The sequence below is a fragment of the Fomitopsis serialis genome (assembly GCF_022376445.1).
Source record: "Fomitopsis serialis strain Sig1Antser10 chromosome Unknown B0H18scaffold_12, whole genome shotgun sequence".
In the NCBI taxonomy this organism is placed as follows: domain Eukaryota; kingdom Fungi; phylum Basidiomycota; class Agaricomycetes; order Polyporales; family Fomitopsidaceae; genus Fomitopsis; species Fomitopsis serialis.
The window spans coordinates 389,900-403,799 of NW_025954972.1; the positions used below are offsets into that span (position 1 = coordinate 389,900).

Sequence of the window (13,900 nt, forward strand, 5' to 3'; positions counted from 1 at the left end):
GCGAGGGCGAGTGAATAATTGAAGTGGGCGGGGGTGAGAGGGCAAGCAAGCGGGGAGGCGGGGAAGCGCAAAGAAGGGCGAGAGGAGGGCGGGTGCAAGGGAGCTGTGATGAGTCGGAGAGATTTGCAGATCAAGGTGTGTCCATGCGTTTCGAACGGGCACTCTATTCTCGTCGCCTCATGATCCCGCTTTAACTAATGAATTCTAAGCACAGAGCCTGACAATGTGGGCGCAGCCACTCCAGATCAAGCTCGGATACGGCAAAGGTTACTCTTGTACCGACTACGCATGTTGACGCCTTATAACTCATCCTCCCAGCACATCCTCGACTCGGACGGCATGCGTGAAGGCATCCTCCCTTGCACTCCTGTCAGTACTCTGCGAGGTTCAAGCCCCATCCTCATTGGTGAGCCCGGTTTTGGAACGTCCGCCATCGCAGAAGGTCTCGCGCAGCATATCTTCAACCACGACGTACCCGCTTCGCTCCTCGGCCGCCTCTACTCGCTCGACATGGGTGCGTTCATGGTCGGTGCGAAGTTCATGAGCGAGTACGAAGACCGCGTCAAGGCCGTCCTCAACGAAGTCGAGAAGGCCGCCCAGGAGGGCACAAGTACCACCCTCTTATCGACGAGCTCCACCTCCTGGCCCCGGCGCGGAGGGCGGCGGCATGGACGCTGCGAACCTGTTCAAGCCTCCTCCTCGCGCGTGGCAAGCTTCGGTGCACCGGCGCGATGACCCTAGCTGAGTATAGGCAATCCATCGAGAAGGACCCGGCGCTCGAGCGGCAGTTCGCGCAGATGCTCGTCAACGAGCCGTCCGTTCCTGAGACGATCCCTCCGTGGATTCGTGACAAGTACGAGGTGCACCATGGTGTTCGTATCCTCGATGGTGCTCTCACTGGCATTTAAGCAGCGACCCTCGCCCACCACTACCTCACGTCAAGACCAAACTTCAGCCCCTCCAGGTGCAACATGAGGCGGAGAAGGCGCGCGGCGAAGAGATCCAGAATGTCTGCCAGAAGATGGACGAGCTCAAGACCAAGGTGGACGAAGCCAAGCGGTGCTACGACCTCCACTACGCCCCGCCCGACCTCCATGCTCATCTCCAGCAACTCAAGGTGAAGGAGGTAGACGACCTCGGCGCCACGTTCCTCAACGGCATGGGCGACAGCCCCGCCAGACCCGAGACGCGCGAACTGACGCGCGAACTGAGCCCCTCGTATACCCAATGACCCGAAGAACGAAGAAGAGAACGAATCAGATTCTGCGTAGTCCTGTACAGTACTCCGAGTCAACTGTGAATTGATGTCGTCTTCTGTCTACAGGATGGAAGAACTGTGTGCATAAAGTACTACGCGTGGCGCTGATCTTGGGTGTGAGTCGTCGGTGAGGTGTGACTCTACGCCGAGCAAGCTCTCCTCTGCTCGTCGTTGACATCAATCTTTTGCTCTCTTTTCATCTCGTCTCCCTTGTAACTCATCGTTTTTTCTGTCGCACGCACTCGCCTCTACACCGTCAACTGCGGCGACCCCGCGCGCCGACAACTTGGAGCATCAGCACCTTGCTCTCGACTCACACGAATAAACCGGCTGTCGGTCATTACAGCAGGCAGATGCAGACATGCCATAGCAGGGCGAAGCCGAGGCTGCCCGCGGGTCGTATATGCCCTGCCAAGGCGTCCCATTGCGAGGAGCGAGAAGGGTGCATTATATGCATAGAGTGCAGTACATCTTTGGGCAGCAAATGTCGGCGACGGACGAGAGAACGGGTGTCGTAGGTCTGAGAAGGGTAGTCTGGCTTTTTCGAGCAGACCATGATTGTATATTACACATGAGAACCACGGGTATCATTGGAGTCCGACCACGAGAAACAGCAGGAACGGAACGATCACTGGAGGAGTACGAGGGATTACAAGGTCCATTCGAGCAAGGACACAGCAAAGAGAAAGAAAGGACATCTAAAGACGATGACGAGCATCTAGTCGTCGCGTGCGCGGGCTTTACCCTTCCCATTCATGGTGCTGCCCGACCCAGAGGCGTTGGCGCTGCCAGAACCAGAGGGAGAGTTGTCGGCGCCAGCTACGACATGAGACCCTTCGCCACCGAAAGACGTGGCACCGAGGTAGCGAGCAGAAGTTGCAGTGAGAGTGGGATCATTTGGAGACTTGTTCGCACCGAGATCGAACCACGTAGACGCATAGGGTCCCATAGAGTCCAGAATGTCCGCAAGGTCGGGGAGGTAGACAGTCGGCAGAGGCCCTTCCGCAGGCGGAGGGAGTTGTGGACGAGGCATCTCTTCGCCCAGCTTCCGGGCGTATCTGGAGCCAGTGTAGTAGTCTTTCCAGGCCTTGCTTTGTATTGCTTCAGCCGCCAAGGAGTCGTAGCGGAGCTGCGACTGGAGCCGCACGTGCTTGAAGGCGATGTCAGCCACCGCCGCCGTCCTCTGCCAGTTTGTGGTGTGAACGCCGAAGCGAAAGCCTTCAAAGGCAAGGGCCTAGTAGAGGTGAATGGGCTGTTCGTACTCATGCGCGGTGTCACTTACCTGCTCTGCAACATCCCCGTTCTTCGCGAAGGCGGCCTGCATGCGCTTGGCAGCGGACTTTTTGGAAGCTGCTGCGGTCTTTGGAACATCGTCATCGGACGTCTCCAGAGGTGTCAATGTGGATATATGCTGGGCAATACCGAGTAACTTACTGCTACGTTCTTTGGAACATCATCATCGGACATCTCCGCGTCCTTTGGGGGGACGAAATCATCGTCACTAGACTCTTCCGACGAATCTAAGGACTCGTCGTCCGAGTCCTGGTCGCGAGATGCGTAACAGTAACGAGAAAGTGGGTATATGCGCGCACCTTGATGATGATGGGCTTTCCCGTGTTGACCTTTGGTTTTTTGGCATTTTGAGCAGTATCCTTTGAGGCCTTGCGCTTCTCCGCAGTCAAGGTCACGGTCTAGAGACGAGATGAGGGTGCGAGCGAGACAGAAAAAGATCGAGTGGCACTTGCCGTGTTCGACTGAGCACTGGCACGAGTGACCACGGTTTGGGCGACCCCCTTGAGGTTAGGTCAGCATATAGTGATGAAAAACGAGTCGAGGTGCTCACTGGGGCGGGCGCTGGGATTTTGCCGTGTGTACCTGCCTGCGCGGACATCCCGGTGCCGAGCAACCCGAGGGGCACCGCGTTCGGCGTTCCCGCGATGATTGCGTTCATTTTGTATTGAACAGCGGCCTGGGGAGTGATGTCGATGTGGTTGGTGAAGCGGGGCATGGTGAGGGCGGTGAGGTGGGGGTTGGAGGTAAGTATGTAAGAGCCGGCATCCGAGACAGGGTACCTCTTATAAACGGATATGCGGCAACCGCCGCAGTGGGTGCGACGCGTATATGATGTCATGGTGTGCCCCGGTACGAGCAGGATGTGCGCGGAGGGACGTGTGCAAAGAGACGCGCTCACGTGGCGCGCGCGACACCCTTGGGTCTCGGACATGGCAGCGGCGAGCAGTGAGGTCGCGTCGCGTCTCGCGGACAAGCCTGAGCGCGAGGTGATGCCCCTTGAGGACACGTCGACGACGGTCGTTGAGCTCATCCTACATTCATGTGGTGAGCTAGGCAGGACGTGGATGTCGCGGGCCAGACAGTTCGTGCACGCCGTTCTTATGCGAAAAGGACCAGGGCGTGTTGACTGTATCTACACTAATGTACATCTGTTCATTGTCTTTGACGTGTCATTTTCGACATCATCCCTGCCGCTTCCACTGTCGTCTTTGCCCATCCCTGCACTCGTAGCCATGAGCGTCACCAGAGCTGCTGCCATGGCGCTCGCGGTGAAGGTGGAGGTCGCTGCAGAGTGAATGACGTCTCTGGAGGGCTGCACCCGATGCGAGCCCGGTCTGAGCGGTGGGTGGCCGTTGCAGGTTGCACTTGTGGGCGGAGATCTGGACGACGTGGCGTGGATGCGCGAGAGGCCCTCGTGGTGCGTGACAGCAGTCGTAGGCGGAACTGTTGCCCGGGGTGTCGACGACGGAAAGGGGGCTTGACGGCGCGCGGTGCAACGAGAAGGCGGGGCCACACATAGGGAATGGCGACGCGGGCGGGTGGGAATGACGAGACGGCTTCGGCGGGGTGTGCACGGCGCGCGGATGAGGGTGGCGGGAAGGCAGGACTGCGGGCTATGCGTGGTGAACACGAGCGTGCACGGGGCCAAGCGGCGGGATGATGGTGAGCAGCGGCAGCGTCGCGCAGGCGCGCAAATGTCCTGGGCGAGATGGGCGGCGAGCTTGAGGTGGCCTCGCGGCGGCAGGCAGCGAGCCAGGGAAGACGCGGGGGGTACATAAGTACTCGTCCGCGAGGGGCCAGAGTAAAAGCCCATCTCCGCGTCTGCACGCTGGCGGGCGTTGCCCTGGGCGCGGTGGTCGCGGTGGCACTGAGAGAGGGAGGGCGCACGCTGGCGCGCGAGGGCGCCCCCGCAGCCAGTTCCCACGGTCGGCAGACAGCGGTGGCGGCGGGCGGCGGAGCACGGGGGACGACGCGCGGGGGACGTGACACTGACAGGAAGGATGGCGCCGGTGGCTGCGGCAGGTGGCGCGGGCGGGGTAGGGCAGGCAGGCTCGGTGGCACGGGTGGCGCGGTGGCGGGCGGTGGACGACGCGTGGCGGGGGATGTGGGTCACCGTGACGGGGCGGCGGGCGGCAGTAGCTGCGGCAGGTGATGCGGGCGGCGTAGGACGATGGCGCGGCAGGCAGCGGTGGGGACTGGCGGCGGGCGGTGGCGGGTGGCGGTGGCGGTGGCGGTGGCGGTAGCGCGGTGGCGGGTCGCAGTGGACGACGCGTGGCAGGGGACGTGGACGCGGGCGGTGACGGGTGGCGCGGCGGGGGAAAAAGGGTGTAACTGGGCACGTCTCGCGCTCGGGCGGGTGGCGGCGGACGGTCACCGCGGGCAGGGCGCTCGTCCCTCGCGCGGGGGAGGGCGCTCGTCTCTCGCGCGCGCCTTCGGCGCGCGCTCGTTCCTCGCGCGGCGCACGGGATGAGGCCCCGGGTTCAATTCCCGGTTGGGCCCTGTCTTTTTTCGTTGATTTTCTCGTCCTGAAGAGACGGGGAAATAAATGTTCTGTCCTTTTGAACGAGGTGGATGCAAGAAGGAGCCAAGTAGATATGTTGGCTTCAGCCACCGACTATGTAGAGCGGTGCACTTTTTTGCAACCTCAAACGATGATGCACACATATAGCATCATTGATGGTGCCCTACACACAGGCCCATAATGGTATCATGACGACGATGTTGTGGAACCATGCAATGAGAGGTCTTCCAGTTTCAAAAGGACGACGGACGTCGGCATCGAATAAGCGCCGGGTGCGAGCCTAACTCACCATTTTGCGCAGTGTTGGAGGTGCCAAATTCTGTGGCGATAAGTCCTCCATAAACCGCGTCAGATGTTGTAGAAGTCTAGAAGAGGGCCCTATACACTTGCTCTCGACAGCAATGGATATCGCCAGCCAACGACTACGCCCACCTACAACTCAATTGCAATGTCTGAGTAGCGTGACGCTCACGGTGACTCTGGTCTGAGGTGTGCACTGACTCTTTCCAGGACAAAGCTACCTGTGCGAACATCCAGGCCAACGGCAGCTCTTGCACGTACGGGCCCACGTACAGCTATGCAAGGCCTCCGCAGAGCAAGTAATTGTACCCGTTGTGTGCATCGTGTCGGCTGTGACTTTGTACGACCCAGTGTTAGTATGCTAACCGAGCTAGGCGTCGCGATTCAGATTCTCTATGCAGTGGTCCAATATAACTTGATGTGCCGATATTGTACTTCAAGTTTGCGAGCACAGTAGAAGGCTTCAAGGTCTACGACTTGTCGTAGTCTCGTGGTTGTTCTCTCGTCGAGGTTTAGTCTGAAAGTATGCGCGAGACACTCGGAGTGCCGCGAGACAGGGCAACGCAACGACGTTGGGGAAAGCAAAATCTAGAAGCATGACAAGAGTGACAAATATAAGCTGACAACAGGGGGCGAAACACAACGGAGAAACTGAGGGAGCTAGTCCATGACCCACTCCCGCAAGATCTCGCAGCCTCCGATGTCTGGGTGGAGCAGGATAGACGATAACCAATGCTGCAACAGTCGTCTTCTTTGGTCGAGAAAGGACGGGCGAAACTTGGAAAGAGGGGACTTCGGCGGCAATGGCGAGATGAACCGTTGGTGGCTTTGCTACGGGATGGTTAGAAGCCGTCATTGCCGAGGAGGGCAAGACGCACTGGAAGCCTGGCACGTAGTCGTGCATATAACTCTGCGAAAGCGCTATATCGCTTGTGTACATGGATGACAGTTCCCTGCGAGCACTCGTTCGGCGTGAGCCCACTTGCTTCACGAATAATCGGCGTACCTCCTTGGTCTTGATCGCACAGTCGTACACTTTGGCATCATTCAGGCTTAATGGCTAGCGAAGACCTGCACAGTGCACTCACCTATGTACGCGCCGCCTCGCTTATCCCCGACATTCGTCCATCCAACGACCTCCACCTCTCGCGCAAAGACCAGGCTCTCGCCCGAGTGGTCGCCCAGCCAGATGTCCTTCGAGTATATCGAGGGCGCATCGACCGATGGTCGTGCAGCCGTGCTAAACTCGAATTCCACCGGGGTCTGCGAAGCGCTGTTCAGCCCATGTTCGCAGTCCGAACAGATCAGCGACTCACATCACACAACTCCTCGTATAAGCGCGCCTCCTCTTCTACATCAATCTTGTCCGGAAGGACCTCGATGAGGCCCTGGGCGTGCTCGAACGGACGCGGTGTGGTAGGGGTTGATGGTCCCCTCGACAGAGTAGGGCTTCGAAGTGCCATTGGAGCGAAATATGTAAGAGCTGAAACATTAAAGGGCGTGCCAGTGTTCAGTACATGGGACAGAGAGTGAGAGATCCAAGGAAAGGAGTGTGATATCGGTAGGACGCTGCCCAGTTGTGGTGGCCGCCTTAGCGTAATGGAGGAGCTTATGGGCGTCAGTGATATTTAGCCGCCTTTTACGGTCTCTACCATCGCGTTCTCAACCCAATCTCAAGCCATGGCCATTCGCCACGCCTATCGTTGACCAGAAAGATATTAAGAATCACCTCCAAGGTTCGCATTTCGGTGTCAATCGAAGGCACGATGATTATCGACTGACCACAGCGTGGAAGTTGCGTGGAAGCCATGCGGCCTGCCTTGCGAGTTTTCAGATTCAAACAAGGCTTGCGGAGACTGTCGACCACGCCGTACCCCGGTGTGCTCTCTACCACGCACAAGGGTGTCGCTTTCGAGCAACGTTCCCTCGCCCTCCTGGAGGAACACCTTTCCATGTCGCTTCGGCGCGTAGGTGGCAAGGACGACGGCGGGATCGACTTGCTCGGCTGGTGGTGGCTCCCCGCTCGTCAGCACGTCGTCACAGACCCCTCGTCGAGCGCGTCTCGAGGCTCGCTGACTAGTCCTGCGTCTGCTGAGCGGACGCGCATCCGCGTCATCGCGCAGTGCAAGGACGAGCAGAAGAAAGTCGGGCCGAAATACGTTCGTGAACTTGAAGGAGTCTTGTATCGGTACGTCGCAGGTGCCCATGCGTCACACATCCTGCCACCAACCACTGGCCGCACATCGTCGATGTATGCGCCCGACTCGGACCCCGAGCACGACACCTCCGTCGAAGAGCTTGATCCAGTTGTCGGCTTACTGGTTTCCTCTGCTCCGTTCACGAAGGCTACGATGGTGCGGGCCAATTCCTCTACCATGCCTCTCATGTTGCTCCACATTCCTCCTGTCCTTCCGGACAGTGTCGCTGGGCAAGATGCCATTTGTTCCGACTTAGCAATGCAAGAACAGAAACCGAGCCAGTCGTCTTCTGAGCAGCAGTACAGCCACGGTGCCCTAGGGTCTCTCGTATTCAACGCAGCTCTGGCCAGCGGACTCCTTCATAATCAGTTACAACCGCGTTGGGAACACTCGCTAGCCAGCGGTCTCACTGGGCGTCCGGGCATATGGTTCAACGGACAGCGTGTGCACAGCTGGACGCCCGAACGCAACCTCAACTAACCTCAGTTAGGCGGAACTACCTCGTCCCTAAATGTACCATACAAGCTTCCGGTCTACGGGCGGGGTCCGCCCGTGTCAGCTGGAGGCTGCCGAAGTCGTCGTCGACCTTCATGTTTGCTGTCGTTCAACTCACAGCGTTCATCTAGCTGGTCGGATGCGCATAGTGTAAGCAATGTCGTGTCTTTCAATATGTGGCGGAGCCTGATTCGTATTAATAGCGCCTCCCCGACCCGCAGCACGCAGTTTCCTGGGACTCTCCTGTGGTTGCCTTTCGCGCATCGACGGTACAGTGCGTGCATGATGCGCTGGAACGGTGTATGTATCAGGCACCTGCGCCATTGACCACAGGTCTATTGGCGTCGGTATCACACAAAGCAATTCACATGACTCCGCACTTCCATCGCTTTGGAGTGCATAGGTATCCAATTTTAGATGGGAGTACCCATCCTTGGGTGGATCTCATAACCCTGAATGCAATGTAGAAGCCGAAGTCCCGCCTTCATTTCCGGGATATGTGCCGCGCGAAGCAACTTTAACTTGCAGAAGGAGCGCAGCTTCCTTCCGGGCCCACCTGCCTCGTTGACGCCTCGTGGTTCGTATATATAGCCACCGTACAAAGACAATGCTCAGCGCACGCACAGTTACAACGACCATCGAACCATCACACTCCCTTTCCGCCTACCGCCATGTCTGCACCGCAAATTTATCAAGTGCCAGACATCAACAGCATCCACGTAGACCAATCATGGATGAGCATGGACTCCCCGTACCCCCCTACCCCTTACCGCCGCTCGCGCAAGAGCCACGTCAGCAACCCAAGCTGGAATTCCGCCTCGTTCATGCAGCCGGGCGCGCACCCCTGGCCGGGTGGGAGGCCGCTCCCTCAGCCCATACAAGCGAGGGGCATGTCCACTAGCTCGCAGTGGCAATCGGAATACGCGAACGACTACACACAGGAGTCGGTGGCGCCGGAGCGGGACGACACCGGCGGTGATTTGGAAGCACAGGCGGGCGAGGGTGAAGGCGAGGGTGAGGGTGATGAACAGGATTGGGACGCGACGGAGGGTAGCACCGACCACATCACAGTCGAGGCTGTCCCAGGGCAGACAGGAGCGATCGTAGAGGAGGGCCACCCCAGGCAGAGAGGGAAAGCCAAGGCATTCGTTGGTGGCTTTGTCACGGGTCTGAGGAACCTGCCACGACTGGTGGTGAAGACTGAGCGGAAGGCGTTGAAGAAAGGAGCCTTGGAGACGTATGCTGCGGACGACCCGGAGGCGTTGCCCGGGTACGAGGAGGCCAGCCAGCCAGTGCCTGGCCCGTCCAACATGCAGTACGTCCAGGCAATGGAGATGCCCAGCGGGCATGTGGCGTCCTCGCAGCTGTCATACACCAACGACGACAGCCAGAACCAACAAGTCCACGCTCCTCCCGAGCACCATAACGAGGAGCCGCCCCATCAGGCTTCGGCCTCCGGTCCTATGCTCGCCCTTTCCTCACCGGCTGTCGGTACGCCCGTGCTCGTAGAGCCTCTCCCAACACGAGACTATGCGAAGATGGAGTCGCCAGTGCGCACCGCGCCCCCAGACGACTCTTTCAGCGCGCACATCACGCGTATCCACAACTTCATCGTCGAGTTGAAGAACCTTCCGTGGCTCTCATCTCGTGTCACAGACGACTACTACCCAGAAAGGTCAGGCCGTGCCCGCGACTCGAAGATCAAGCCAGGGTCATGGTATTCCACGCGTGAACACCACGAGATCGACCTCCTCGCTACGCCTGCTGCTGTCAAGACTGAGGTACCCCGCAGCGACGATGGTCGATCTCTTGTGCGTCCTGTGCGGACGCCTACTATGACTTCCTGTAGCAGCAGCCCCGTCCACCCCGCGATGAGGCAGTACGTGGCTAGCATCGCCAGCCAGGGTCTCGCGTCTCCTGTCGCTTCGTTGCGCAGTCACAGGCGACGGTCGTATCGCAGCTACCACGGTAGTTATCACGGCGGACATTCCGGATACCAGTTACCGCAGATGCCCCCGCTCGGTAATATACAACTGCAGCACGCCATAGGTGTCACAGTGGATGCCCAAGGCAATCAAATGTACATGGTACCTGTCGCGTCCATCCCGTCTATGCCGTCTGTGCCGTCACCACCGCTTACTTCCCATTCCCCTTCACACCCGCCAACTCACGTCCCATATCCGAGTATGAGTATGTCGTCTCCGGGAGACCACAGCAAGCTATCCGTGCAAAAGTAGTCGATCGCCATGTTTGGCGAGCCTCTCAACGGGGATGTGCTAGTGCGTGCATCTGTTGGATGATTGTTTTGTAACCGCTTTTATCATGGAGACTATTGGTGCGAACTTTGACGTTCTCTATGTATCTATGGTCCTTCCCGCGTGTGCATGCGAAGCACCACACTTATTGCAACTTCATTGTCTATGATTCACGTTTCAATATTGCCCAGATGTCTGCCGCAAGTTCTAGAGCTGATGCTGAGCTGACTTCATGCGGTGCTTCATTTCGCCGAATGTCTTCGGTCAAAATCAGAACATGGCTGACGCGAACCTTCATTTGACCTATATAAACGACTTCTCTAGTAGACCCGCCGCCTTCGACTTCGGCGCCCTTTAGATGCCTACCTCGTTAACCCGACCCGCAAGCATGGCCGAGGAACACATAAGGTCCGACCTCTGGTTCAACGATGGCAATATATTCTGGTCGTCCGTGGTATACTATTCAAAGTCCATCGCGGACAACTGGAGCGTCACTCCGAGGTGTTTCGTGACCTCTTCTCGATACCACAACCGCAGGATCAGCAGCAGCTCATAGACGGCTGCCAGTGGTTGGAATTGTACGACTCACCTTCCGACGTCCTGCACTTGCTATCTGCATTATATGATGGATTGTAAGCTGCTCGCTGTTATGTCGTGCTTCTTCTCACTATCACATTCTCAGATACATCAGCAAGCCCTGTGCAATCAAATTCAACGTCGTCGCTGGTGTCCTGCGGCTGTCCCACAAGTACTTGATCGAGCATCTCCGCATCCGCTGTCTTCAATGGCTTCGCGCCGACTGGCCGTCGACTCTGGATGGCTGGGACCGTAGGGAGCAACAGGCGACTGACGACAACAAACGCTACGCGCCACGAGAATGGTATCCGCATCCGATCTACGTTATCAACTTGGCACGTGAACTCACTCTCAATGATCTGCTCGCATCTGCCTTCTATGATCTCTCGCGTTATGGACCACGCAAGATCGCTTCTGGAACGACGACCACTCCCCATCCACTGCCTACGGCTGATTCGACGACGCCCAACGCACTTGACGAACGTCTTGCTCTATCGCCGCAAGACCTCTACACAGTACTCCTTGGGCGCGAAGTCGGACAACGTTACTTAGCGAACTTTATCGAGAAGGAACTCAGCACGCGCGCGGTGTCCGCCACATGCATCCACAAACATCGCGACAACGGACGGCCCTGCCGAGAATCGTTCTACTTCATCATGCTCAACATCCTGCGCTCTGTCGGGGGTATATCTGCAGGCCGTGATGCCGACCCTCTTTTCACGCTCGTGCAAGCGGTGGAGATGCTCAACCGCAAAGACTTCACGGATGGCGAGAAGCAATGCGGCCTGCAGATATGCGAGCCTTGCAAAGTGGACTTCGCACAGTCTACTGCGAAAGCGAGGCAGGACGCCTGGGCTCAGTTGGCTTCTTGGTTTAGTTTTGAAGGCAATGCACCGATATCCGCTGTACCGATCTGCTAGTCCCTCCTGTTGTATGATTCCTGGTCAGCATGTGCGTATGAACCAAGCCGGGTGTTCATCTGGACGCAGACGGAGGTGCCCGTTGTTCAACTCGTGACGTGTACGTCCGTCCACCCAAGAGGCGAGATCCGGGACGGATGCATTCCCTTCGAGCAAGCCCAGACGGCACCCGGTCTCTGCCATCAACGTTCCAAGCCTCTCTTGTGCCTCACTTATTACTGTATACTGAGTGGGCCGAACGCCCGCAAGCCGCGGCGTGACTTTCGGCTCCATATCGATACTGTATCCTTGTCTGGCGGTCGACGCAACTTAGAAGTGCCCACAAGATTTGCCACGGTCACATGGTCGCAAATCTTTCCTCCGCTCTGTTGTCAGCGCCCTGTGTCCCATCTGCACTTCTCGCTCTCAGTCGCACATAAGTATGCAAGTGCGCCAACTCCTCGCCCTCTATCACGTCCCGCGTCCAGTCTCGGTCTAACGTCAATCTAAGTGGCGAGACTATTATCTTTTATGGTCGGCAACGGAGACTACGTGACTGAGATCAACGGACAACAGAAGACGTTGCAATGATTTACTGTGATTGAAGCTTTCGCCGGAAGGCTTTGCCCTGTCTGCGAATGGGGATAATTTCATTGGTGCGTCAGCTCCTAGACATGCTTGAGCACAAGCACTTGCTGGTCCTGATCTGGTCTCGGGAAGGAATTGACTTCTCGCGGTTCTCGGGAAGCTCTCCGCCAAACGAAGCATGCGGTTTCGATCTGGAATTGCATACAAAGGAAACACCAACTACTACGCGAACACGCTCTGCATCCTACAACGTCAGCATTTCTCCCCGGGCTGCTTCGTTGTGGGGGTGATCGACTGCGGAAACCAGCTGTCCTTGTTAACGGTGACGCATACGTTCGGGCCCCCATCGAAGGACTTCACGGCATAGGAGTTGTTCCCTGCCAGCATAGCGTCTTGGACTTGTTCTCCTTCAGCGACTCCTCGATTCCGTCTGTGCACATCCGCGCGACTATGTCCCTGTTGTACTTGCCGGTGAAGACTTGCTGCTTGCCGTTGACGAGCCCCGTCCTTTTGTCATCGATGAACAGCGTCTTTGTCTTCTTTGGCTTTCCCTACAGAGGGCAGAGTGAGCTTTCGGCTTATAGGTAACGTGGGGGCAAGCGGACGAAAGGACGTACTCCTCCAAAGGAAACTGTTGCAAGCGACGTCTGTGTGTCGATGACCATATCCCCAGAATCTTTGTTTGTCTTGAACCAGGTCGAGGTGAGATGTCTTCCGGATGTAGATTTGTCGCTGCGACCATCGAAGACATGACTCTGCATGCCTTTCCAGATCTTCTCCGCGTCTGCCCTGGACTCGTTGCCACCTCCTGCGGGTGCTGGAATGGACAATATGTCCATCAAGGCTTTATTTTATCACGAGATCCGCAAGAACCTACTTTGCCTATACTCTTGCACTGAGCAGCGTTGGACGCAAGATCCCCTGTATGTGTATCCCTCGCGACGCATTTGCGGGTGTGAAGGTGAATCCACAGATATCCTTCTTCACTACTGTTGCCTAACGAGTCAGAATGCATCGCTCCCTTGTGCCAGACAGAAGTAACGCACCGCAAGCATCGCAATCAGTGATCTTGCCGCACACTTCAGCATTGTCCCGTGGCTGCACGGGTGCAGCTTGTACGAGGAAGAGTACGCAGAACATGGTGACGACGGCGAAGAGGGAGGTCGTGAAACGCATGATAGCGGATGGGTTGGTCCTTGGATGTGAAAGTCGTGAAAGGAAAAGCTAACGGTATACACAGAACGTGAAAGTATGCTATCGAAAGACGAAGATGTAGGACCAGCCTGGCGCAACGATCCCTGCACTTCGCGTCTTATACGTTCCACGGCGACGACCATCACGCAGACACCTCGCGAGGCCTGGTGGAGTCAGTGCTTTGAAAATACACTTCGGACAGTCTCAAACTTTATCAAACCAGCGTGTCAGTCGAATTGACATGTACGTACCGCCTGTCGTCTGTCCGGTGCTGGCCGTAGTTGGCTGAAGTGCTTCTAGTAGCTCCGACGCTGCTCCGTCAT

General features: G+C 57.3%; 7 protein-coding genes across 7 annotated transcripts; 4 read left to right on the plus strand and 3 right to left on the minus strand.

Annotated features, from left to right (window-relative positions):
* Window positions 1–288: 288 nt before the first annotated feature.
* On the plus strand, window positions 289–1,231 carry B0H18DRAFT_1116156 (uncharacterized protein; the record flags this gene model as incomplete). The annotated part of the gene is made up of 3 exons (XM_048033376.1): window positions 289–610; window positions 742–853; window positions 913–1,231. 3 exons carry the CDS (start codon window positions 289–291, stop codon window positions 1,229–1,231), a joined length of 753 nt encoding a protein of 250 aa, XP_047896964.1.
* A 318-nt stretch (window positions 1,232–1,549) lies between these two features.
* Window positions 1,550–2,816, plus strand: B0H18DRAFT_70083 (uncharacterized protein). Its single transcript, XM_048039207.1, has 2 exons — window positions 1,550–2,501; window positions 2,572–2,816. Exons 1-2 carry the CDS (start codon window positions 1,662–1,664, stop codon window positions 2,761–2,763), a joined length of 1,032 nt encoding a protein of 343 aa, XP_047896965.1. The 5' UTR covers window positions 1,550–1,661; the 3' UTR covers window positions 2,764–2,816.
* An 830-nt stretch (window positions 2,817–3,646) lies between these two features.
* B0H18DRAFT_988593 (uncharacterized protein) lies at window positions 3,647–4,417 on the minus strand (the record flags this gene model as incomplete). The annotated part of the gene is made up of 1 exon (XM_048044917.1): window positions 3,647–4,417. A coding segment is annotated over exon 1 (676 nt), but the record flags the coding sequence as incomplete, so codon positions are not given.
* A 1,507-nt stretch (window positions 4,418–5,924) lies between these two features.
* B0H18DRAFT_988596 (Phox homologous domain-containing protein) lies at window positions 5,925–6,985 on the minus strand. The gene is made up of 5 exons (XM_048044918.1): window positions 6,689–6,985; window positions 6,461–6,635; window positions 6,379–6,407; window positions 6,251–6,325; window positions 5,925–6,203 (listed from the first exon to the last, which is right to left on the minus strand). Exons 1-5 carry the CDS (start codon window positions 6,833–6,835, stop codon window positions 6,033–6,035), a joined length of 597 nt encoding a protein of 198 aa, XP_047896967.1. The 5' UTR covers window positions 6,836–6,985; the 3' UTR covers window positions 5,925–6,032.
* A 25-nt stretch (window positions 6,986–7,010) lies between these two features.
* B0H18DRAFT_70164 (uncharacterized protein) lies at window positions 7,011–8,395 on the plus strand. Its single transcript, XM_048039208.1, has 3 exons — window positions 7,011–7,108; window positions 7,168–8,215; window positions 8,269–8,395. Exon 2 carries the CDS (start codon window positions 7,181–7,183, stop codon window positions 8,048–8,050), a length of 870 nt encoding a protein of 289 aa, XP_047896968.1. The 5' UTR covers window positions 7,011–7,108; window positions 7,168–7,180; the 3' UTR covers window positions 8,051–8,215; window positions 8,269–8,395.
* A 341-nt stretch (window positions 8,396–8,736) lies between these two features.
* On the plus strand, window positions 8,737–11,816 carry B0H18DRAFT_1116160 (uncharacterized protein; the record flags this gene model as incomplete). Its single annotated transcript, XM_048033377.1, has 3 exons — window positions 8,737–10,255; window positions 10,679–10,952; window positions 11,003–11,816. The coding sequence occupies 3 exons, from the start codon at window positions 8,737–8,739 to the stop codon at window positions 11,814–11,816; spliced, it is 2,607 nt and encodes an 868-aa protein (XP_047896969.1).
* A 923-nt stretch (window positions 11,817–12,739) lies between these two features.
* Window positions 12,740–13,559, minus strand: B0H18DRAFT_1116161 (uncharacterized protein; the record flags this gene model as incomplete). Its single annotated transcript, XM_048033378.1, has 4 exons — window positions 12,740–12,934; window positions 13,001–13,227; window positions 13,280–13,369; window positions 13,430–13,559. 4 exons carry the CDS (start codon window positions 13,557–13,559, stop codon window positions 12,740–12,742), a joined length of 642 nt encoding a protein of 213 aa, XP_047896970.1.
* Between the last annotated feature and the right edge of the window lie 341 nt (window positions 13,560–13,900).

What these genes read in the sequence shown, in the direction of transcription:
- B0H18DRAFT_988596 (XM_048044918.1), bottom strand. Translation starts at nt 6,835, where the DNA reads ATGGCACTTCGAAGCCCTACTCTGTCGAGGGGACCATCAACCCCTACC. An exon ending in TATACGAGGAGTTGTGTGAT is followed by an intron (nt 6,636 to 6,688) that starts GTGAGTCGCTGA and finishes AGCGCTTCGCAG; the next exon opens with ACCCCGGTGGAATTCGAGTT. An exon ending in GACTACGTGCCAGGCTTCCA is followed by an intron (nt 6,204 to 6,250) that starts GTGCGTCTTGCC and finishes ACCATCCCGTAG; the next exon opens with CAAAGCCACCAACGGTTCAT.
- B0H18DRAFT_70164 (XM_048039208.1), top strand. Translation starts at nt 7,181, where the DNA reads ATGCGGCCTGCCTTGCGAGTTTTCAGATTCAAACAAGGCTTGCGGAGA.
- B0H18DRAFT_70083 (XM_048039207.1), top strand. Translation starts at nt 1,662, where the DNA reads ATGCCCTGCCAAGGCGTCCCATTGCGAGGAGCGAGAAGGGTGCATTAT. An exon ending in AAGGCAAGGGCCTAGTAGAG is followed by an intron (nt 2,502 to 2,571) that starts GTGAATGGGCTG and finishes TTCTTCGCGAAG; the next exon opens with GCGGCCTGCATGCGCTTGGC.